The sequence below is a fragment of the Pogona vitticeps genome, chromosome 6 (assembly GCF_051106095.1).
Source record: "Pogona vitticeps strain Pit_001003342236 chromosome 6, PviZW2.1, whole genome shotgun sequence".
Lineage (NCBI taxonomy): Eukaryota > Metazoa > Chordata > Lepidosauria > Squamata > Agamidae > Pogona > Pogona vitticeps.
The window spans coordinates 71888247-71911920 of NC_135788.1; the positions used below are offsets into that span (position 1 = coordinate 71888247).

Sequence of the window (23674 nt, forward strand, 5' to 3'; positions counted from 1 at the left end):
AAGGGGCACTCACTCTCCAAGTCACCTATATCTCACTGTTGACCTGTGAGGATGGTGCATCTCCCATCACATTTGTCTCACGGCGATACATATAGCCGGTCAGGACAACAATCTGGCAGATTTGCTCAGTCGCAAAGAATCTCAAGGCCATGAATGGGAACTAGATCAGACTATTTTTCTCTCCCTGTGCACACACTGAAGCACACCCATCACTGACCTCTTTGCCTCCCAACAAACATTACTGCTCCTGTGCAGGAGTCGGCAAGAACTCCCGCGGCGACGCATTTGTTGGCTGTTGGCCCAAATCACTCACTCACTGCTTTCCACCATTCCCACTTCTCCACAAGGTCATAATCCGCCTTCAACAGGACAGGCCCAATGCTATCCTGATAGTTCCATGGTGACCACGACAGCCATGATTCCCAATTCTCCACTGGCTGTCATCTGACATTTATCACCTGCCCTGCCTGCCTCACCTGCTTACACAAGACAAAAATCAAATTCTCCACCCAGATCTCCCTGCCCTTCATCTCACAGCATGGAGGATTGTGCCTCCCTGATAAATGTCCTCTTTCATGCAAAGAAACTCTCAACTAGGAAAGCCTACATGTATAAATGGAAAAATAAATCCAATCTTTCACTGCAGCGTCATTGCTACCTTCAACCAACCTTTCTCTTACCACTGTCCTTCATTTTCTTTTGCAATTAAAAATTAAGGGCTTTTCTCTTTCATTCCTCAAAGTCTACCTTTCAGCAGTTGTGTCTTATCAACCACCAACCTCTTCGGCAGCTAAGTTTTTCAGACACCCTACTCTGAAACGTTTCCTCAAAGGACTTTCACACATGTATCCTGACATATGTCCTCCATCACCTCAGTGGTCATTGACATTAGTCCTTCGACAACTTACAAGGGCCCCGTTTGAGTCCCTTCCATTAACTGACCTCAGATTACTTACCTTTAAGATGTTATTTCTTGTAGCTATCACTTCAGCTCGTTGTGCTAGTGAACTGGCAGCCTTGAGGTCTGACTTACCCTTATCTCTAGTTTTACCCAGATAAAGTCAAACTCTTTGTAGATACTTCTTTCCTACCCAAGGTTGTCTCCCAGTTTCACATATCCCAACCTTTGGTTCTTCCATCCTTTTTTCCGTCTCCATATAATCTTCAAGAAAGGATTCTCCATACATTGGATGTACAACGGGTTCTGGTTTCTACATAGCCAGCACTCAATCCTTCAGACACTCAGCTAGACTTTTTTTTAAGCTACCAACTTCCTGCCTCTTAAGTTACTTCGCAGAGAATATCCAAGTGAATGTGCCTACCATCCAGCTTGCTTATCAACTCACTCGAGTTCCAGCACCACAGAGTATCCACCCTCATTCCACCAGGGCATTGACAACATCAGTGGAGTTTCTTCAAGGGGTTCCCCTTGCTGACATCCACATTTGCAACCAGATTTGTGGATATTTCAGAATGTCCTAAATTTTAGTATGTGTTGATCTACCTGTGTATGTAATCTGTTCAAAAATCTGTTTTCCACTCATTTCAATGTAAAGTGGAAGCAAGCAAGAATCTGAAGTATAAGCAAACATGGAAATTGTCTTATCAAGTGCATTTTCATTGTTCTAATATGGTTGTTCCAGTGAGCCTGAAATCTAAATAAATTTGAAAAGTAGATTTTCTTCATTTGATTGATGCTGACAAGTAAAGGGAAATAAACTGGTGGTAAGGTATACGGTGGTAAGGTAAATTTGCCAGAAACAGCTGCTCTCCTTGGAAATCTACATTTCAAGGAAGGACTTAACAAAATGATGTGAGCCAAAGAATAAATCTCCAAAACAGAAGTGTAATGCAGTGGTTCTTAACCTTTTTGAAAGAAACGCCCCCTTGAGCCATTGAGGAAGTTATCATTGCCCCCCCTCGCCATGGTGATGATATCTTATTTATTTATTTATTTATTTATTTATTTATTTATTTATTTATTTATGAATGACACTTAAATCCAATGACCCCTGGAAAAAAATTTCAATTCCAAGAAAATGAAATGCCCCCAAAAAGTAACATTTAATGATTTAGTTGCAAGCAAATTTTAAGATGCAAAAAGAAATATAAAAAGGGCATAAAAACAAACCGCAATGCAGGAACTAAAAATTTCAAGACAAAAACTCTGAAACTAAATTAAGATTGGAGGAAAATATATATTCATGCACACGGTAAAAAGGCTACAGCCATCTTCACAGTTTTGGCTTGCTCCAGCGCCCCCCTACCGCCCCCTTCTGCTCCAGCGCCCCCACGCCGCCCCTTTTCGTTCTGCTGCCCCCCTGAAAAATGAAATCGCCCCCGGGGGGCATTATTGCCCACGTTAAGAACCACTGGTGTAATGCTCCAAGTGTCTTAACTAGAAACTTACTAAGCATCAGAATGATACTGAGATGAACTTCGATAACTGATGTATATCATTTGAAATAGGTCTCTGATTCCTGTAAGTTCAGAGGATCTTCACAGGTGCTTCAGAAAGGACACTTTGGCCAAAATCCTGTTGCAAGTTGCACAAACAGTTTAACTTCTAGATGTAAATTGCTGTAAGTTAAGAAATTTCTGTGATCATTGTTACAACCAAGTTGTAAAACTTAATATACAACAGATACTGTAATTAATGTGGCGATTTCTTAAAGCAATTTGCGTCTGCACTTTACACCGTTTGCATAAATGTGCAGCAGGTTTTCTTCCATTATTTTCTCTGGTTCCTACAGCTATTTATTTAAGCATCTGTGTAGTTTCTACTAAACAAGTTAGGTGACCATTTCCAAAGATGATTAAGTGAAGTAGTATTGTTCTTTTTGCCAACAGTCAATTTGGACAAAAGTTGACCCAGAACTTCAATAAATGAATTACTGCCAGCCTGGGTTTGATATTGCCAAATGTGTGTCACTCAGGGGCTGTTTAGAATCTTCTGTTTTGTGCCTTTCTTTGTGTTGAGTTTTGGAAAGAATCTTGGGCTTTTAAGTTTCATAGTGTCCCATTTCAGATAACTACACATGTAAGGCAAGCAGAGGGGAGGCAGCATTTTTTGACCATGGAATTTGTGTCACTCCTTTATATGGAAGCACTTAGAGACGAGAATTGATTAGATACTAGTAGGAGCCAGTGTGGTGTGATGGATGAGAATGTTAGGGAATCAGGATGCATAAGTCAAAATTTCTGCTGATGAAAACTCATTGGGCGCTGGCACTTGTGACTATTCCTGAAGTATCCGACATAAGTTGAAAACTCTGATAGGGCTGCCAAAGCCAGAAATGACTTGGCAGCACCACACCTCTCTCTGAGCTTTTACGTACATGACTGATAATCTTGAAATACATTGTTCGTATTGTGTTCTCTTTTTCACACCTGTACTTGATGATGGTGAGAAGATAGCCACAATTGTTTATTTATTTAAAATATGTTTTACCCCACCTTTCTCCTTGAAAAGGCCCCAGGTGGCTTACAGCAATGAAAGACAATATTTAAAGTTGCAAACAATGAGTGTATAACAGTGGTTAACATCATTAACAAATGATATTTAAACATTATGAACAATGAATAAGAAGGCATCTTACATCAATTAACAGGCAATATTACATCAATTAACAGGCAGGAGAAATGCAGGGAACAACAACAGCCACTCTTAGTGGCCTTCATAGACCTTACAAAAGCATTTGACTTGGTTAGCAGGGATGGCCTTTTCAAAATACTTCCCAAGATTGGATGTCCACCTCGTCTCCTTAACATCATCAGGTCCTTCCACGATGGAATGAAAGGCACTGTAGTTTTTGACGGCTCAACATCAGATCCCTTTGACATCCGAAGCGGAGTGAAACAGGGCTGTGTCCTCGCACCAACACTTTTTTGGGATCTTTTTTGCTGTCATGCTGAAGCATGCCTTTGGAACTGCAACAGAAGGTGTCTATCTCCGGACTAGATCAGATGGAAAGCTCTTTAATCTCTCTAGATTGAGAGCAAAGACCAAAGTCCAGCTGAAATGCATGAGGGACTTCCTCTTTGCAGACGATGCAGCCATTGTTGCCCACTCTGCTGAAGACCTCCAACAACTCATGAACCGTTTCAGCAAGGCCTGCCAAGACTTTGGACTAACAATCAGCCTGAAGAAAACACAAGTCATGGGCCAGGGTGTGGACTCACCTCCCTCTATTACCATCTCCACACAAGAATTGGAGGTTGTTCACGACTTTGTGTACCTTGGCTCAACCATCTCTGACACCCTCTCTCTAGATGTCGAGCTGGATAAACGCATTGGGAAAGCAGCCACCATGTTCTCTAGACTCACAAAGAGAGTATGGCTCAATAAGAAACTGACAACACATACCAAGATCCAGGTCTATAGAGCCTGTGTCCTGAGCACACTCCTGTACTGCAGCGAGTCCTGGACCCTTTGTGCCCGGCAGGAGAGGAAGCTGAACACCTTCCATATGCGTTGCCTACGACGGATTTTTGGTATCACCTGGCAGGACAGAGTTCCAAATAGAGTAGTCCTAGAACGAGCTGGAATTTTCAGCATGCATACATTACTGAAACAGCGACGTCTACGCTGGCTTGGGCACGTTGTGAGAATGGCTGATGGTCGGATTCCAAAGGATCTCCTATATGGAGAATTAGTGCAGGGAAATCGCCCCAGAGGGAGACCACAGCTGCGATACAAGGATATCTGCAAGCGGGATCTGAAGGCCTTAGGAATAGACCTCAACAGATGGGAAACTCTGACATCTGATCGTTCAGCCTGGAGGCAGGCAGTGCATCACGGCCTCTCCCAATTTGAAGAGACCCTTGTCCAGCAGGCTGAGGCAAAGAGGAAGTCACAAAGGAAGCAAAACCAGGGAGCTGGACAGGGGACAGATTGGATTTGTCTCCAGTGTGGAAGGGATTGTCACTCTCGAATTGGCCTCCTCAGCCACACTAGACGCTGTTCCAAGTCCTCCATACAGAGCACGATACCATAGTCTTTCGAGACTGAAGGATGCCTACACACATTAAGGCAAAGATCAGTAAGTATACAAACATTTTAAAAATGTCGCCGTGAGAGGAAAACACAAGTAGTACTAACAATCCAGTCAAAGCAGTAATGCATAACAATCTATCTAAAAATCACACACAGGTAGCTGGTTACTGAGGGAAGGCTTGCTTGAAGAGAAATGTATCTGACTGCTTGCGGAAGGATAGCAAAGATGGAGCTAATCTGGCCTCCTCTGGGAGGGAATTCCAAAGTCTTGGGAGCAGCAACAAAGAAGGCTGTCTTCTGTATACTCATTAGACGCACCTGTGAAGGTGGTGGGGCCAAGAGAATACCCTCTCCTGATGATCTTAACACCTGAGCTGGCTCATAATGGAAGACACAAGCTTTGAGATGGCTTAACTCGGTGCATGTTGTCAATCAACAAGTTAACATCACATGTCAGGCTATAGAATTCAAAAGTACAGTTGCAAACTGATTCAGATCATTAATCACTATTAGCCATTTTGACTAGCTGTGACTCTCCAGATTTTAAACAGAATTCTTTCCTAGGCTTACCTAGAGCTCTCTGATATTCTCTGCTGGTGTTCTATCCAAATACTGTACTGGATATGTCTGACCCCGTTTAATTTCTGAAATCAGATGCCATCAGTGGGTTCAGGGCTTGGATGGCGATGTTGGTGGGATTAAGGGCCGTTTTTGAGATATTGAGAAGCCACTGAAGAAACAGGAAGATTTTCAGTAGGCAATAGTGCCAGACACTGCTGCATTTTATTTCCCTGTCTATTCAATTTATATGTAGAACATATCATATAGAAGTCTGGACTAGATTCTTACCAAGGGGAAATGAAACTGGATGCAAGAAACATCAATAATTTAAGGTGTACAGGTGCCACAATATTACTTGCAGAAAATAACAAAAGCAGGGTTACAGCTGAACATTAAGAAAGCAAAACTAATAACTGAAAAGATTAGGTAACGTTGATGTTTACTATGAAAAAAATCAAATTATTGAAGATTTTCTACATCTCAGTTGAATCATCAGTCCAAATGGTAATTGCAACCAAGAATAACAAGTTTGAAGGAACTTGAAAAGATTCTTAAGTGCAAGACTGTGTTGCTGTTACTGTACAGATGTAAAAAGCCAAACAATGAAAAAAGCTGAAAGGAAAAGCATAGGCTTATTTGAATTGTTGTATTGAAAGAAAACTTTACAGGTGCCATAGACAGCCAGAAGAACAAATATATAAGTGGGTGTTAAATCAATTCAAACGCAAACTGTTTGAAAGCAAAAATGATTGGTCTCAGGCTGTCATATGTTGGACATATCATGAGAAGACAGGACTCACTGGAAAAGACAGTAGTGCTAGGAAAAGTGGAAGACAATGGGAAAAGAAGAACATAGCACATGGGATGGACTAGGTCATTAAAGAAAGTTAAGCCTTTACTTTGCAAGATCTGAGCACGGCTGTTACCAGTAAGACCTTTTGAAAGTACAGTGGTGCCTTGACTTACGAACTTAATCCATATTGGAATGACATTCGTAAGTCAAAATGTTCGTAGGTCAAAACACCATTTCCCATTGAAATGCATGGGAGCAGGATTAATCCGTTCCAGGATTTAAAAAAAACAACAACCAAAAATAATAAAAATAATAAAAAATAAACAGAGCAAGTCCCATGCTGGGACTGCAAAAACAAACACAAATCCAAAACCAAAACAATAATACCCCCCAGTCCAAACCCACCCTCCAAAACCCACCCAGAACAGTTTTTTTAAAGGAAAAGGACCTTACCTCCGCCACTGCCACACCTGGGCTCTGCCGCTGCTGCCCTTACGGTCCTCGCCTCCCAGCCGGGCTCTTGCTCCCTGCGTGGGGTCCGTCTGCACTGCTCACTTCTCAGCTGGGCTCTGCTTCCTGGAGCCTGGCCAGGAAGCTAGCAGCGTGGATAGACCCCCGTGCCGGAAGGCAGGAGCCCGGGAAATTCAAATGGCTTCCTGGCTGGGCTCCTAGCTCCCGGTGCGGGGTCCGTCCGCGCTGCTTGCTTCCCAGCTGGGCAGCAAGCAGTGTAGACAGACCCTGTGGTTTTGGCCCTGGTGGGCCCGCGCGGGTGTGTAGGAAGGCTGGGAAGGGTCCGGTAGGGCAAGAGGGGGTGGCTGTTTTGTTGGGCCCACACAGGGGGTGCAGGAAGGGTCTGGGAGGGTCAAAACCATGACCCCCTTGCCCTCCTGGATCCTTCCCAGCCTTCCTGCAGCCCTGCAGTTGCCACCCCTGTAGCCCTTCGGGAGCCTACCTGGCCTTCCTCTGCCGCCTTTTCCTAACTGTTTGGGTGAAAGAGCTACAAAGAAGCAGCCTCTTTCACCATCTACAGTTAGAAATTTGAATTTCCCGCCCTTTTCCCCTGCCTTTTTTCTGTTCCTAGGTCAGAGCTCCGGCCACAAGTCAAAGCAAAATTTTGCGGCCAAAGTTGTCCGTATGTCAAATTGTTCGCAGGTCAGGGCGTTCGTAAGTCAAGGCACCACTGTAGTTAATTCATAGACTTGCCATAAATTGCAAGCAACTTGATGTCCCACAGTAGCAACTGGTTCAGGGGGTACATGGGTTGATTCTCTGTAGCTGAGTCATAGACAGGAGGTTACTCCCCTGCCCTTGTAAGCTGCCATGACCAGAACTACTGATTACAGATAACAGTTTGGGCAGGACACAGGTACTAAGCTATCTAAACCATTTTATGGGTCTGTTTGGCCCTCTCAGCCATCCTCCATTTGCCTTCAGTGTATATAGATCATGACATTTAGCGCAGCTTGGCATAGAATTTTGATTTTCTCTATCTTTGCTATCTTTGTTGTCAGCATAATTGCTTGCTCCATCTCCCATTTTTCATGAAAGGTTCAGAGGTTGTCAAAGCATTGCACAGCATTATGTAATGCTGCACTTGTCATAAAGACTGGAAGTCGTTACATTTACCTTCATAAGTCAAAATTCACTTGCCCTGCTATGCAAGGGAAGAGCCAGTCCATGTGTTGAGATTGTGTTTGTGGGGGTTAAATCCAATTTTTAGACCCAAGAAGACTTGTGTCATTCATTGAATTTTGTCTGTCAGCACTTATGTAAGTTTTATTGATTTAGTAGGCCTGTTCTGATTGGCACTAACAGTTGGATTTAGCCTTTAATTGCTAATTACCAGGAGAACTGTGTTGGTAGAATCTCTGATGTTTTGGGCTGCTTGGCAGTCACTGATCTAATGATTTTCCTTCAGTTTGTTAAACTGTGGTCATTTAATTGATGAATCATTTATTTCACTATGGATTATTAGAGGATAAATAAGCAATAGTTTGTTATGAATAGCATGCTGGATTTCTCTTGGCATATTTCTCCCATCAGTTGGGTAAAGTGTTTTAGCAGAGGAAGACACTGTGTTCTCAAAGAGCCTTGGAGTAAAATTGCTGGACCTTTGTATAGCCTCCAGCCTGTGGCACAGCCTCCTTTTCAAGTTTTCGCATGAATTGGTGGGAACATAGAAACGCAAATCTTAATTTTTTGCAGGAAAGCTTACATAAATGGTAATTTCTCTGTATTCTGGTTCCAGCTCACAATCAGATTCCTTTTTGGAAGGACAAGACATTTAAAATCAATGTAGCAACAAATTTAAATCTTAATTTCTTTAGAGCTGCATACATCTAGTCATATAAAGTGTTCTGCAACACAAGAATGCATACTTGTTGAAGAATAAATGATATTTCAATGACATATGTTGCCACACAAAAGAATAGACGGTTCAGAATTGTGAATGTTAATCATCAGTCCATATACAGAATAATTTGGACATTTACTGAGGAGAGATTCCTCCCCATATAAGGTTTAAATTCAATTGCTTTTTTGTTGAAACTGCTTTCAGTTTCCATAATCAAACTAATTTCTATTTCCTGCAGCACTGGCAATCTAACATTCAGGACTTTACAGAATATTTTTTCCCAGTATAGGATATCTGTAATGATCAGTGAGTGTATCTGCTTTTCATTGCAGTAAAGATCGTTTGAGCTCCCTAATAATTTAAAGGTTAAACTTTGCTTCATCTGCTAATTTAAACTACCAGGTTCTCAATAATCATAGCTAACACTATCAAAAGATACTCCTTTGTTTTGATTGCTCCATGTGTATTGCTGTCTTCTGTTGACAGTAATTTTGTGATAGCAGTTTTTGTCAGATGTCAGGTTTTCCAAATTTTTTGTAGAACTGAAATGTGTATTGAGTACAGTATTTCATTGGGGTGACATAATAGTCTGAGATTACTTAAGAGTTAGCTGAATTGAGTACATTTACAAATTCTCAAATGGGGTATGCAGAACAGAAGATCATTCTGTGTGTTTTCCTCTCCACAAAGGCATAATTGATGGTCAACAGCTCCGGGGGATGCAAGGTTTCATCCTGTTCCATGCTTTGTGATCTTTCCTATATTTCTCTGCTGTTATACAAGTTCATGCTTACAAGTTCACTGTAAGTGTATGAGCCCTTAGTGATATATTTTTTTAAAAAAAAACGTCCCTTTTTAACCCATCTTAGGCAGGCTTCTCCTGGAAAGGTGGCTGGAAATATTTTAAATAAGTAACAAAACTGGGGTAAGATATGTTAATTAATTATTCCTTTCAAAACTTACACTATTCATATCCAGGCAGTCCAGGGCAGCTAACAATATAAAAACAACATAAAATGCAATATGATTTGTAAAAGAGAAATGAACAACATAAAAACACATAACTAAAACAATAAATAACAATTAACAAATAAACAGTAACCCTTTTAGATAATAATCTTGGATCAGGCACACTGGTGTGGGGGAAAATGATTCAGCAAATCTTTAATTCAAAGGTACTTAAAGGTACTTTATATTTTAAGATCAGCAGTTTGAAATACAAATAATTGAATGCAATTAAATACAGAAAAGGAGCCCTGATTAAATCATTTTTTTAAAAAAAAATTTTTTATAATAAATGCCTCTTGCATTCATCAGAAACCTTCCAAGGAAACCTTTAATGCCTGACATAAGTTGTAAACAAAAGTGTCAGTCTTCTCCAGTGTCCTTTTATAACTTCATTTTGGAAAATAGTGTTTATTTTTTATCAGAAGCACCACAGTACAATTAATAGAATGCAATATATTATAAAAGTTACATAATTGTATCAGATACTGTACTTTTCACAGTGATGGACAATGTCAAGGGTGTTTGGGGCAGCTAACATTAGATCTTAAGTATATGTTGAAGGGCATATGTGTGAAGTTGCCTGTTCTTTTCCACACTTGCAATGAGTTGTATTGGTGCAAAACCACTGTTTACTTAGATTTGCCTGGGTTCTGCCAATTCCTATTAGGTGACCTAGTCACCTAACCCAGTTCTCAGTGTGACCAGGAACTATATTTTTCTTGGGTTCCGTCCATTTTAAGTCATAGTTCTTTCTTTCAGCATTATAGTCCTGGCATTCTTTGCTGTTTCTTCATGATTCACAGATGTTCTTTAAAAAAACATTTTCCTTGATTTTAATCTGGGAAGGGTACAGCAGTATCTGAAGAGTAGGTGTATATTTAATATGGATGTTATGAATCTTTCACTACCTGTTACCTTTCTTGTATGCCACTAGGTAACCATGTCTATTAGATTTGTCAATAGGTGTTGAGGCATCCAATAATGATTCTGCAACTTTCATTGACCAAAATCCCATAGCACAGAGCTTCCCAAAGTGTGCACCATAGCGCCCAGTGCCTTCCTGCTGTCTGATGCATCACCAAACCAGCCAGAAGCAACACAGAAACGTTGCTTTGCTTTTTTTTCCAAGCTGGCAATGGCACTGTGCTGCTGCTCTTCCATCTTCAAGCACATTTGCTTCCTGCTCCCCCCCCCACACCTCTTGCTACTCTTCTTACTCTGCCCCATACCTATTGCCACTCTTCTTACTCCGCCACTGCTGCACATGGGAGCCATGAGTGGAAAAAGTTTGAGAACCATAGCCATAGCAGAATTTTATTCCATGTTACTCAGGTGATGTCACCTCTAGGAAGGGAATTAAATGTTTCTTATTTCCTTCCCACGGGTTTGGGGATCCCCAGGGATCCTCTTCAGCCTGAGGAAGCCACTGAAGGGGGGGGTGTTCATTAATGTCCCAAAGTCACCACTGTTGGTCCTGGTCCTACTGCAAACACATGTTGTGGTAATTTTCAGGTATTAAAGTGGCTCCCAATGGATTAAGGTGTCACCAGAGCCAGATTTGTGTGTGCAGAATAGAAAACATTAATTCCATTAATAGTTTTCAGAGTTGCACAGTGTAATGGTGCATGATTCTTACCACTGAGTGCATTGGCTGAGCTATACCTCACCAGGCTAGTATATTTGTTTCTAGTGTAACATGGGCCATGGTTGTAGTTCTTGATGGTTATGTGCTTTGTCTAATTCCTGATAGCGGTCAAAGAATATTGTTCTTTGCAAATACAGTGGTGCCCCGCATAGCAACGATAATCTGTTCCAGATAAATCGTCACTATCCGGATTTGTCGCTCTCCGGGGCAAAAAACCCCATAGGAACGCATTAAACCCTTTTTAATGCGTTCCTATGGGGGGAAAACTCAGTGTTATTTATTTTATTTATTTATTTATTTATTGTATTTATACCCCGCCTATCTAGTCATTTTGACCACTCTAGGCGGCTTACAACATAAAGGATAACAAGTTCAAGAAAAATTTATAACAATTAATTAATTAAATGATTCTACAAGATGGGAAAAATACAAAATAAATCAGATAAAAAGAATAAAAAAGGAAAAAGGACAGGAATTAACTGGAAGGGAAGGCCTACCTATACATCCACGTTTTTAGTTGGTTCTTAAAAGTACCCAGCGAGGGTGCAGCGCGAATCTCCGGAGGTAGGTTATTCCAGAGGCGAGGAGCCACCGCCGAGAAGGCCCGGTTTTTAATTCTTTCCTTCTGGGCCTCCCTTGGCGTCAGGCTCCTCAGCCTCACCTCCTGGCTCGCGTGGGTGACACGGGTAGAACTAGTTGGGAGTAAGCGTTCCGCCAAGTATCGAGGTCCTGAACCGTTTAGGCCTTTATATGTGAAGATCCTCCATAGGGGCGGCCATTTTCGGTGCCTCTAAAGCGAGGCAACACAGCGGGCGGCCATTTTGGAACCGCCAATCAGCTGTGTGAAAATGGGGCATTTGGGAGGACCGCGGGGGAGGGAACCCTCCCTCGCGGTCCTTCCGAAGCCACCGCCATTCAGCTGGCCGAAAATGCCGGCTAGGGCTTGGGAAGGACCATGGGCAAGCCCTCCCCTGCGGTCCTCGCAAAGCCTAGCCAGCATTTTCGCCCAGCTGAGCGGCGGGAACTTCCAAAGGCACCGCCGCTCAGCTGGGCGAAAATGCCGGCTAGGGCTTGGGAAGGTGGCTTCGGAAGCTCCCGCTGCTCAGCTGGGGGAAAATGCCGGCTAGGGCTTTACGAGGACTGTGGGGGAGGGCTCCCCCGCGGTCCTTCTCAAGCCCACGCCGGTCAGCTGGGGGGAAATGGGGCTATGGGGAAAAACGTATTAGGGCTTATTTTCAGGGAATGTTTTATTTTTTCATCTACAACAATCTACATTTATTCAAATATAGTCATGTCATCTTCTGGTTGCTGCACAATAGTGAAGGGCAGGGGCTTGTTTTGGGGGTTATATTATGAACATCCTGAAAAATCATACTAGGACTTATTTTCAAGTTAGGTTTTATTTTTGGGGAAACAGGGGTGCTGTCTGGCCAAAGTAGTTTTTGTTGTTTTTGCTCAAAGGATTTTGTTCAAATTGTAAAAAGCAATTATTTCTGTTGACAAACCTTGAAGATAGCTGGTCCTATATACTCAAGGCATAGACAGTGAGGAACATCTTTTCACTGCCTCAGTGAACTGATCATAAGCCTCTGTGTCTGGACAAGTAATTTCACTCAATATTGCACTAAACCCAGCTTTTTAAAAAATTGTATCTCCTGAAGAACAGTACTGTTCATGGTTGCACCGCTGCCATGAGTTGGTATATTATGGGTTGTTGCTGCATGTTCAAAATTGGTGTAAGGTATAAGTAAACTTCACACACTGTTGGGCTATAAGCTCACTAGCAAATTGCAGTGTTCAGTTATAACTAAATTGCTATTTTCTGCAGTTGAAAGATGAGTGAACTTTACTGTCAAGAAAAAAGGCTAGCTTTAGCCCTACTTCTCCATTATTATCATTAAGGGCATATCCTCAGTCACCACTATGGCTATTGATGTCTGCAATTGGAAAATTATATATTTTTTGCTTATGAAAACTGTCAGGGGTGTTAAAGGAAAAAGTTGCATTACGTGGTTTATAACAAAGAATAATATGATTACTCAGCTTTGCTGTTACTATATCTGTGTCATCCTGTTCTATAACAGCAGTAGATGATAATTGGAGATCAGACTTAACTAATATACCACTTCCATACTGTCTATGAGATCTCTCAACACAAGTTTCATGCCAGATATTTTGGGGTATTGCTGATGCCTGTCTCTGTGCGTTTATTGAATGCAGTTTTGGTGCAGTACCTCTTCTTTAGTTGTTGACAGGACCTCTATACTAATAGAAATGTTCCTTAACTTTGGCCCTAATAAACCTCCTTTTAATAATGATGGCCATTTGCTAGCCATTGTTAAAACCACATAGTCACTCATCCAGTCTTGTTTGTACAGTGAGGCATGATACATTGATGTTTGGGGGCTGGAAGAATCAGCTGACACAGTTGTTGCCAAGGGGATGCCCAAATGTACATTGTTTGGAGAGGCACATTCCATAATCTCCAAGAGGAATACTAACCAAATTAAAGGGACCTGAACCTAAAGGGGATTTGTGCATGAATAAGTGAAATAGCATATGTCTCAATAGCAAGTTGCTGCTAATTATTGATGTGCTGGTTGTGTTCCTGGTTGTGCTGTGGGCACATTGATTGGCACCTTATTAATTATGTGATTCAACTTACACGTGTGTGAGCCACCAAGAGGAACCCAGCCAAGAAGTATAATTACTACTGTTTAATTTAATCCTTGGTGTATTTATACAAATGTAAAGGTTTCACTGCGTTTAAGACAGTCATAAGCATACTGTATTCTGCTAAATTCTTGTGCTGTAAGGGTTAAAGCATTCTCTTGTGGTGAGAACTGAAATGTTGTCTTCCAGTTCATGTGCAAGGACAGAGTACAGTTTCCATGGAAACTCCTGGAATAATGTGTTTCATGTCTTCCTCTTGCATTCTGATAGTAATATACTGTATCACTGCATACAAAATACTTACAGCCAGATATCACCATAAAAGATGATTGCCTGGAAGCATACATATTTGATGTTTACAGATATGTATATTCTTTAAAATTGATGTAATTAAGAAACAGAATTATGTAGAATGCAGAGCTTAATGTACATATTTTTGCAATATTTGAGTCATCATTTCTAAAACTTCACTTTCTCAACCTTGATCTTGAAAGTATCCTTTTGAAATCTAAGGTTGTGGTTGATCCCACATTAAAAACATATTTTTTTTCCCATGTAATGGAAATGCAGCCTCCCTGGAGGTTATGTGGAAATTTTGTAAAATAGAAGCATGTTCAGCTTAGACAAAAGAATATGGAAATCGGGGAATAACTGATGGTATGAAAACTATAATTAAAAAGGCTCTTGAAAAGGGAAGTTGGTTAAATGGGCATATATTTCTGTTACACAGCTGTGTGTTAGCCTCGCCCATCTTGTTTATGAGGGAACTACATGCTAGCTTTCCCTTGTATTTTCAGGGTCCTAGAAAAATTCAGCTTTCTCTTTATAGTAAACTGGTCACACATGGCTGTGCCTTACTGTTTTTTTCCAACTAAAGTATAAACAGAAGATGCTGTAATGAAAGTAAAAATTCCAGAAAGAAGAGAGAAACTTTACTGGTTAAAAGAGATACCTTTACATTTTTTTAGAACTAAGATCTTTTAAAATCTTGTATTTTTAACCCCTCATTTGAAAGCTTATGGAATAGTGGCTACAAACATTTGTGCATGGGAATTAATTTATATTGTGAAGAATTTTCATCTTTTTATCTAGCAGCCTCTACCAGAAGATGATGTCACCTTGCAGCCGATTGGCTGTTTCAATACCTAGTGCAGGGAAGAGAGAGAAGGATGCCGGCACAAATCTTTGTGGTGGATCTGTGGTGTTTTCTGTCAGTTTTACATGGAATATTTTGATTAGTGTTGAGATTGTCCATCTGTATGGCCATGTGAGCAGTTGAGAATACCTTAGAGCAAGGGGTATTGAGAGCTATCAGAGGAATGAGGCGGTTGATCTGCAAACGGATCTGTGATTGTAAGTGTAAAAATCAGGGTGGAACGAATGAAGCAGGGAGTGTTAGTAGACACATTGTGGGAGGATGTGTAGAAGAGATGGCAAGCAGGAGTCATAGAAAGGCAGTGGGGTTTTTATTCCCTTGAAGTGCTGTGAAGAATTTAGGGTTGTAAAGATTTAATTTGAGAGAAATATTAGAAGTGAACAGGAAAATATATGCCTTGTAACTCATTTTTCCTCAGCTGGCCAAAATACTGAACCTTTAAAATGTGTTTCAGTCTAGCTTTATTCACAAAGCTATTATAGGTAATGCAATTAAATTATTTAATTATATTATTTTACCCTTGATTGTCTGGCTATACCCTCCGAAGACAAAGGACATAATAATTATTATTGATTTATTTGATTTTTTGTGACTTCTTGTTAAGTGTTGTTGTAAACAGCTTCTCTCTTAAACAGAAGAAAAGAATAGGATTATAACACAAGTTTATCTGTGAAACATCTTTTACAGATAAAAGCTTTGATGATGAAGAATCAGTGGATGGAAATAGGCCATCTTCAGCTTCCTCAGCTTTCAAGGTTCCTGCACCTAAAAAACCTGGAAATCCCTCAAATACTTCAAGAAAACCAGGTTCTGCTGGTGGGCCTAAGGTTGGAGGTAAGATTAAACTATTTAAACTTGAATTTGCTGGAGTTTATTCAATTCTTTCTTTTTGTCTCAACTTGTTTAGCCAAAATCAGATTGAAGAACTTTGAAAGATACTGTTTAATTCATAACTGCAGTGTTCTTGCAGATCTGGAAATTAGGCAGGATCTTAACAGATGATGTCCCTGTGTGAATTAATCTGAATCAGAATATAAATTAGAATAATCCGGTAAATACATGTAACTGAATTTGGTGAAAGAGTTATTTTTTTAAAAAAATTGCATGGGAAGTATTTTGTTTGTATATGCATATATCCAAGGTAGAAGAGTTATGCAGTATAGCTCACATTGCATTTTGTTAGATCTTAAAATTTACTGCACTATGTGATATGGAAACTTTTTCATAATGTCAAATGATTACAAAAATAAGAAAAACAATCCACAAATATGGTAGAAAAAAAAGAAAATATAAACCTAATCATAAAGCTAATGATTATGTTCTTTCAGTAATAAATGTTGCTAGAAAAAAAGGAAATATAGACTTAACCATAAAGCTAATTATTATGTTCTTTCATCCTAAACATAGCATATTTGTTTCATATACAAGTCTTTTTAATCTCTGTATGTAGTTATCTTTATGAATTATGAGTTTGAGACATTCATTTTTTCTCTCTGAAATTGCTGGAAATTGAATTATTTATGTCACTGGGATTATTTGTTTACCTGATTCAAGTGATCCCTTAATCAGAGGGGAGGTATCATAGGGACATTTCTTTAGATTCATTAGGTAATATTATATTTTCCTCTTTGACTCTTCAGTATGATTGTTTTGTAAGTTGCAGTAGCATTACAAATATTGGAAAGCTTATTAACTCATGATACTTTCAATGTAAATTGAAAAGCACTTGGAAACGCATTAAAGGTCATATAGGATGTGAGTATCAAAAACCAGTACACTTTAAAATATAACTATAATAAACATTTGTTTTCTCTTGAATGCATCACACTTGTACTAACGTAATATCCTGCCTCTGTTGCAACAGGTGTGCACTAGAAATGAGGCTATGAAATATCTATACAATTTAGCTGTACATTACACAAAGTTGTGAAATATCACTAAATTTGTTATATGTTAATGAAGAAAAAGAGGTCTTACGCAAAGTGGCATAGTTATGTTATGCATACCATTTGGTGTAAACCAGGTAAGGACAAAGTGCAGCCATCCAAATGCTGCTGAACTCTTAACTTGCAGCATGTCTCACTACTGACTATGCTGGCTGTGACTTCTGGGAGTCACCCTAGTATCTTTGTAGAGCTATACTTTTAAAAACTTTCATTTTATATGACTTTTTTTAAACTGAAGGCTTAATTTCAAGAATAATACAAAAAGGAAGCCTATGGAACCTTCACACGTTGCTTTCCTCATTTTCCTCCTTGTCAGAACATCTGAATTACACTTGTACACAATGATAACCTCGTTTTACTGACATGGAGAGTATATCTGGCCAAGAAAACCACTGACAGAATTTTCTGAGCCTCTTCCACTCACACATTGAATACTTATTAAAGCCTTGAGATACTTTGCAAATAGGAGAAGTTGTCTGTTGCATTATGTGTACCTACTCTTTGATTTTTCCCAGAAGAGTGAAATTATTTTTCCTTTAACAGTGAGTCAGTTGCAGGTAGTTCTACGAATCCATAAAATTTTCATTCCAGTTAAGTCATTGAATGCTAACATTCTAAAACATTTCTCCTAACTTCTATAGATTTAGTGCCCTCAGACACAACTAAACTGTGGCCTGAATTCAGTTGTTAATCAAAACTAGAAGAAACTCATCAAATTGATGGGAACTTGTTAAGTAAACACTTACATTAAAGAGTAGATATGGTTGTGTGCGTTTCCTCAGAGGTGACACTAGTTTATTTAATGTGATCCCATTGACAGCTATTTTATTCAGATGACATGAATTAGCTGTATAAACTCAAGTGCAAGCCATTTCATTAAGCTAAGCTGATTATTACAGTTTTAAAATAAATATGATCAGGTGAATCACACAGCAACTTGGAATTCTAGGACATAGTGATTTTCAGTGATAACATTGAAAGTAGTTCTTGAACTAGCATGTACATCTACAGAACGTTATAATTTCAGTCAGTCCTCTCATTCAGATTTTTAAAATGGTAAACCTGTCAAAATTACTTTACCCAGTAATTTCCATGTGGAAAAATAATCACCACCCATTCCCATCACTGTATTTTGGCAATTCAAAATGTACTACATGCTGACAGTGTAACCAGAAGCTTGTTCTTGTTGTTTAGTTGTTAAGTTGTGTCTGACTCTTCATGACCCCATGGACCAGAGCACGCCAGGCCCTCCTGTCTTACACTGCCTCCCAGAGTTGGGTCAAATTCATGTTTGTAGCTTCGGTGACACTGTCCAACCATCTCATCCTCTGTTGTCCCGTTCCCCTCCTTCCTTCACACTTTCCCAACATCAGGGTCTTTTCCAGGGAGTCTTCTCTTCTCATGAGATGGCCAAAGTATTGGAGCCTCAGTTTCAGGATCTATCCTTCCAGTGAGCACTCAGGGGTGATTTCCTTCAAATGGGTAAGTTTGTTCTCCTTGCACTCCAGGGGACTCTCAAGAGCCTCCTCCAGCACCACAGTTCAAAAGCATCATTTCTTCGGCGGTCAGCCTTCTTTATGCTCCAGCTCCCACTTCCATACATGGCTACTGTAAAAACCATAGGTTTGACTATACGGAGCTTTGTCGGCAAGCTGATGTCTCTGCTTTTTAAGATGCCATCTAAGTTTGCCATGGCTTTCCTCCCAAGAAGCAGGTGTATTTTAATTTTGTGGCTGCTGTCACCATCTGCAGTGATCATGGAGCCCAAGAAGGTAAATTCTGTCACTGCCTCCATATCTTCCCCTTCTATTTGGCAGGAGGTGATGGGGCCAGTGGCCATGATCTTAGTTTTTTTATGTTGAGCTTCAGACCATTTTTTGTGCTCTCCTCTTTCACCCTCATTAAGAGGTTCTTTAATTCCTCCCTTGCCATCAGACTGGTATCATCTGCATATCTGAGGTTGTTGATATTTCTTCCGGCAATCTTAATTACAGCTTTGGATTCATCCAGTCCAGCCTTTCACATGATGTATTCTGCATATAGGTTAAATAAGCAACGAGACAATATACAGCCTTGTCATACTCCTTTCCCAATTTTGAACCAATCTGTTGTTTCATATCCAGTTCTAACTGTTGCGTCCTGTCCCGCATATAGATTTCTCAGGAGACAGATAAGCTGGGCAGGCATTCCCATTTCTTTAAGAACGTGCCTTAGTTTGTTGTGGTCCACACAGTCAAAGTCTTTTGCATAGTCAATGAAGCAGAAGGAGATGTTTTTCTGGAACTCTCTGACTTTCTCCATAATACAGTGCATGTTAGCAATTTGGTCTCTAGTTCCTCTGCCCCTTCAAAATCCAGCTTGTACTTCTGGGAGTTCTCGGTCCACATACTGCTGAAGCCTACCTTGCAGGATTTTGAGCATAACCTTGCTAGCATGTGAAATGAGTGTAATTGTACGGCAGTTGGAGCATTCTTTGGCAGTGCCCTTCTTTGGGATTGGGATGTAGACTGATCTTTTCCAATCCTCTGGCCACTGCTGAGTTTTCCAAACTCGCTGACATATTGAGTGTAGCACCTTAACAGCGTCACCTTTTAAGATTTTAAATAGTTCAAGTGGAATGTCATCACCTCCACTGGCCTTGTTGTTAGCCATGCTTTCTGAGGCCCACTTGACGTCACTCTCCAGGATGTCTGGCTCAAGAACACCCACCACACTATCTGGGTTGTCTGGGACAATCAGATCTTTTTGGTATAATTCTTCTGTGTATTCTTGCCATCTCTTCTTGATGTCTTCTGCTTCTGTCAGGTCCCTACCATTTTTGTCCTTTATCATGTCCATCTTTGCACAGAATGTTCCTTTAATATCTCCAATTTTTTTGAGCAGATCTCTGGTTTTTCCTTATCTATTCTTTTCCTCTATTTCTTTGCACTGTTCATTTAAGAAGGCCCTCTTGTCTCTCCTTGCTATTCTTTGGAAGTCTGTGTTCAATTTTATGTAACTTTCCCTATCTCCCTTGCATTTTGTTTCCCTTCTCTTCTCTGCTCTTTGACCCCCTGCTTTAACATTCCAGTCCCCTATAATGAGAAGAACATCTTTGTTTGATGTCAGTTCTAGAAAGTGTTGTAAGTCTTCATAGAATTGGTCAATTTCAGCCTCTTCAGCATTGATGGTTGGTGCATAAACTTGGATTACTGTGATGTTGAAAGGTCTGTCTTGGATTCGCATTGAAATTATTCTATCATTTTTGAGATTGTATCCCAGTATAGCTTTTCCCATTCTTTTGTTGACTATGAGGGCTACTCCATTTCTTCTACACGATTCTTGCCTACAATACTTTACCCTTCATGGATTGATGCCTTGTCGTGGCGAAGGGGAGTAATTCAGAGAAGCTATGGGCTATGCCGTGCAGGGACACCCCAGGCGGACAGGTCATTGTGGAGAGTTCTGACTAAATGCGATCCACCTGCAGCAGGAACTGGCAAGCCACTCCAGTATCTTTGCCAAGAAAACTCCATGGACAGAAACCAGAAGCTAGACTTTTGAAAAGTATCAATAGGATGGCACCTTATATGTGTGATGATTACAGAGAATGTGATCGCTCAATATATGTGCTTTTACTTGAACTTCAAATTAATATGTATTATTTTTAAGCTCAACCAGCAGTTTCTGACTTGTTGTGACCAAAAGTGTTTCCCTTGTGTGTGATAAAGATTCTGCTCCTGTTTCATCAAACATGGTCATGGTTACATCTCTGTGTTGTGAAAGAAGCATTTCTGTAGCACAGTTCAAGTGTTTCAGGTGCCATGCAGAGAAGGGGTGGAGGCACAATCTGACTTGCATTGACAGAATGGCCTCTTTCACAGACAACCCCTCTACCTTAATTTTGGGAGTCATTCTTTCTCCTCCAGCTCATCTTTTTCATCCTCCTCCTTGCCTCCTGTGTATCATTTCCAGAGGGTTGGAGAGACTTGAGAAGGAGAGAGTAGGAAGTCTGTAGCAACCAGCCCAGTTTAATTCACCTAAATCTGGGTCCAAAGAATAGTGTAGAAGTCATCCTTCTATGTCTTCAACAGGCCAGTATTATCCTCATATTTCAGATGTACTTAGAAATGGTTGTTGGGATCAGAGGTTTTCCATCTCTGTACTGCAGAAGTGTCTTGTCCCAGAAGATTCACTAATAAATTAAGTGGCAAATATATCTCTTATTTTCAGTTCTACATGTATTCTAATGCATTTATGTGGTGATAGTGAGAAGCCCTATATATGTGACTAGTTCTTTGTGTTGGTTCTCATCAATGCCCATGCCATTGTTAAAAGTGAGGGATGATGATGTTGCTATTAAATGCATTCATACCCTGTCTTTCTACTACAAGATAGCACTTAAGGCAACTTTTAGAAAGAATAAAATAAAATAAACCTACCCCACTTTAAAACCATTAAAATTAAACAAAATACATTAAAATTGCAGAAGATGCAAATTAAAACAACGTGGATGAGCAGGATATTGAAAAGCATTTTCTTAAGCTGGCATTCTGGCATTCTGGGCATTCACCAACCATGGAGCACACCTGTGGTAGAGCACAGAGCCTTTAGCCTCTGTTTATTCTATCTTAGATTTAATTTTGAATGTACTATGGTGGCTTGCAACTAACACATGACCAGGAGTTTGCACAGCAGTTTGTTAATGAGTGAAAGCTCTCAATTTCTGCAGTTATATTTATGGCATCGTAACTCCAACCCATTAAGTGTGTATTAAAAAATATCAAAAACACTTTGAAAAAGAAATTGGCATGGTCATGTAGCCATTGTAACCATATATTACTGTCTTCCACTTAAAATTAGTATGCTTGTTTTCAGAGGTGTTTGTAATATCGAGTAAATCAGTATTGAAAAGAAAATCTAGATTGTTGCCAGTCTGAAAGCTGTATAAGGAGCAGTATGAGATGTTAATTATTTACCCTTAATATGCACAGTGATTTGAAGAGAAACAAAAAAAAAACAAACCCAAAAGTCTCTGCCCTATGGGACTTACATAGAAGAGAATACAGAAGAAAAGAAGAAATGAAGATAATGGGGGATGGACAAGAATTTGTTTAACTGAACAAAGTTTTCACAAGACTGGTAGTTTGTGTGGGAAGTATTTGAAGGAAGTGAAAAATAATGTCTGTTATGGCATTTCTGAGAAATTAATCTCTTAAAATGTACAAAACACACTTTCTAAATAGGTCATTTGTTATTGGCATGCATCTGTGTTTTGAGGCATTAGTTTAAAATGGAAGAAGAAATACTGTGAAGCTGAAAACCTTTCTTCTTTCAAATTTAAATATTTCATGAGCTCTCATGTAAGTAAACATGCATCCAGTGTGTATCCATTAAGTATTAAAATAATGCTACTCTTTTTATTTATAGAAGTTTGGAGCATACACAGTGATATTTCATCACACATGCTACAAACATGTTTAATTTGCCAGATGGATTTCTTGAAGATATGTGTATGAAGTGGCCTCTTAATATACAGAATTTTTAAAATAATTGTTTATTAAGGTTAAGACTGATTTTGAGCTAATAAATGTTGCTAATTTTTACATTAAAGCATTTCCTATTGTCTGATGTGTTACTGTTTTACTGTGATGTTCACCACTGTTTATAATTGACTGGGTGTTCACTTCTTTCTTTTACAGTGGTTATTAAAATTGCAAAAGATCTAGGGAACTCTGCATAAATATTACGTTATTATGCAGTAAAACTGCTAAGGGGTCACTTTCATATGTTCTGCATTTAGGAAACTGCAAACATGCAAATAAACATATTTTCTCAGATAAATGCTTATGCATCAAAATCTATGTTCCCCTGTCAAATTTGACCATTGCATCATACTAACAGTGCCATGTGAACACAATGTTCATGTGCACTTAAATCAAGTGAGTGTTTCTGGTACTTCATTGTAACTTCATTCGCTGAGGCAAACTGACATCCCAGCTGTATTCCAGCTATGTATACTGCTATTTATCATCTTTTTGCTTTGGCCAGAAGTGAGCAAGCCCAAGAATCCAGGGGCCAATGTATGGCCCCCCAGGATCCACCATGGGCTACATCAGCTACCCCTAATGGAACTGGAAGTTAGGTGTTTTCTTTTGATTTCTTTCCCTATTTGAGTGAAATAAGGCATCGTTTTTTAGAGCAAATTGCCATTCCTGGACGTCTTCCTCTCTGTGAATAAGTGAACGTGGTCACATGTAGGCCAGGAGACTCCTAATTCTCATCCCTAGCTATATCCTAGTAAGAGCCTGGAGCTGTTTACTGAAACTCAATGGTGGGAGACTCAGAAGAGATAAAAGGAACAATTTTATTATACCGTGTATAGTTATAATGTAACATGTACTGCCACAAAGTGTAGTGATGGTTACTAGTTAGGACAATTTCAAAATAGTTTTGACAAAGGCATGGACATTAGAGCCATCAGTGGCAACTAATCATTGTGGCAGTCACCACCCATGACAGAATGAAATTACCTTTTATATCAATTATTGAGAAACATGAGGT

The 23674-nt window shown here is 39.8% G+C and overlaps 1 protein-coding gene across 50 annotated transcripts in view; it reads left to right on the forward strand.

Annotated features, from left to right (window-relative positions):
• CLASP2 (cytoplasmic linker associated protein 2) overlaps positions 1-23674 on the forward strand; it is a 212545-nt gene that overhangs the window by 55650 nt on the left and 133221 nt on the right. For 45 of the 50 annotated variants that reach the window (XM_078377537.1, XM_078377543.1, XM_078377539.1 and 42 more), the window contains one exon: positions 15873-16019. In XM_078377537.1, coding sequence (XP_078233663.1) covers positions 15873-16019 — 147 coding nt within the window. Of the gene's footprint in view, positions 1-15164; positions 15383-15872; positions 16020-23674 lie in introns of those variants that run through there. The other 5 variants (XM_078377564.1, XM_078377567.1, XM_073003852.2 and 2 more) reach the window with 1 other exon arrangement.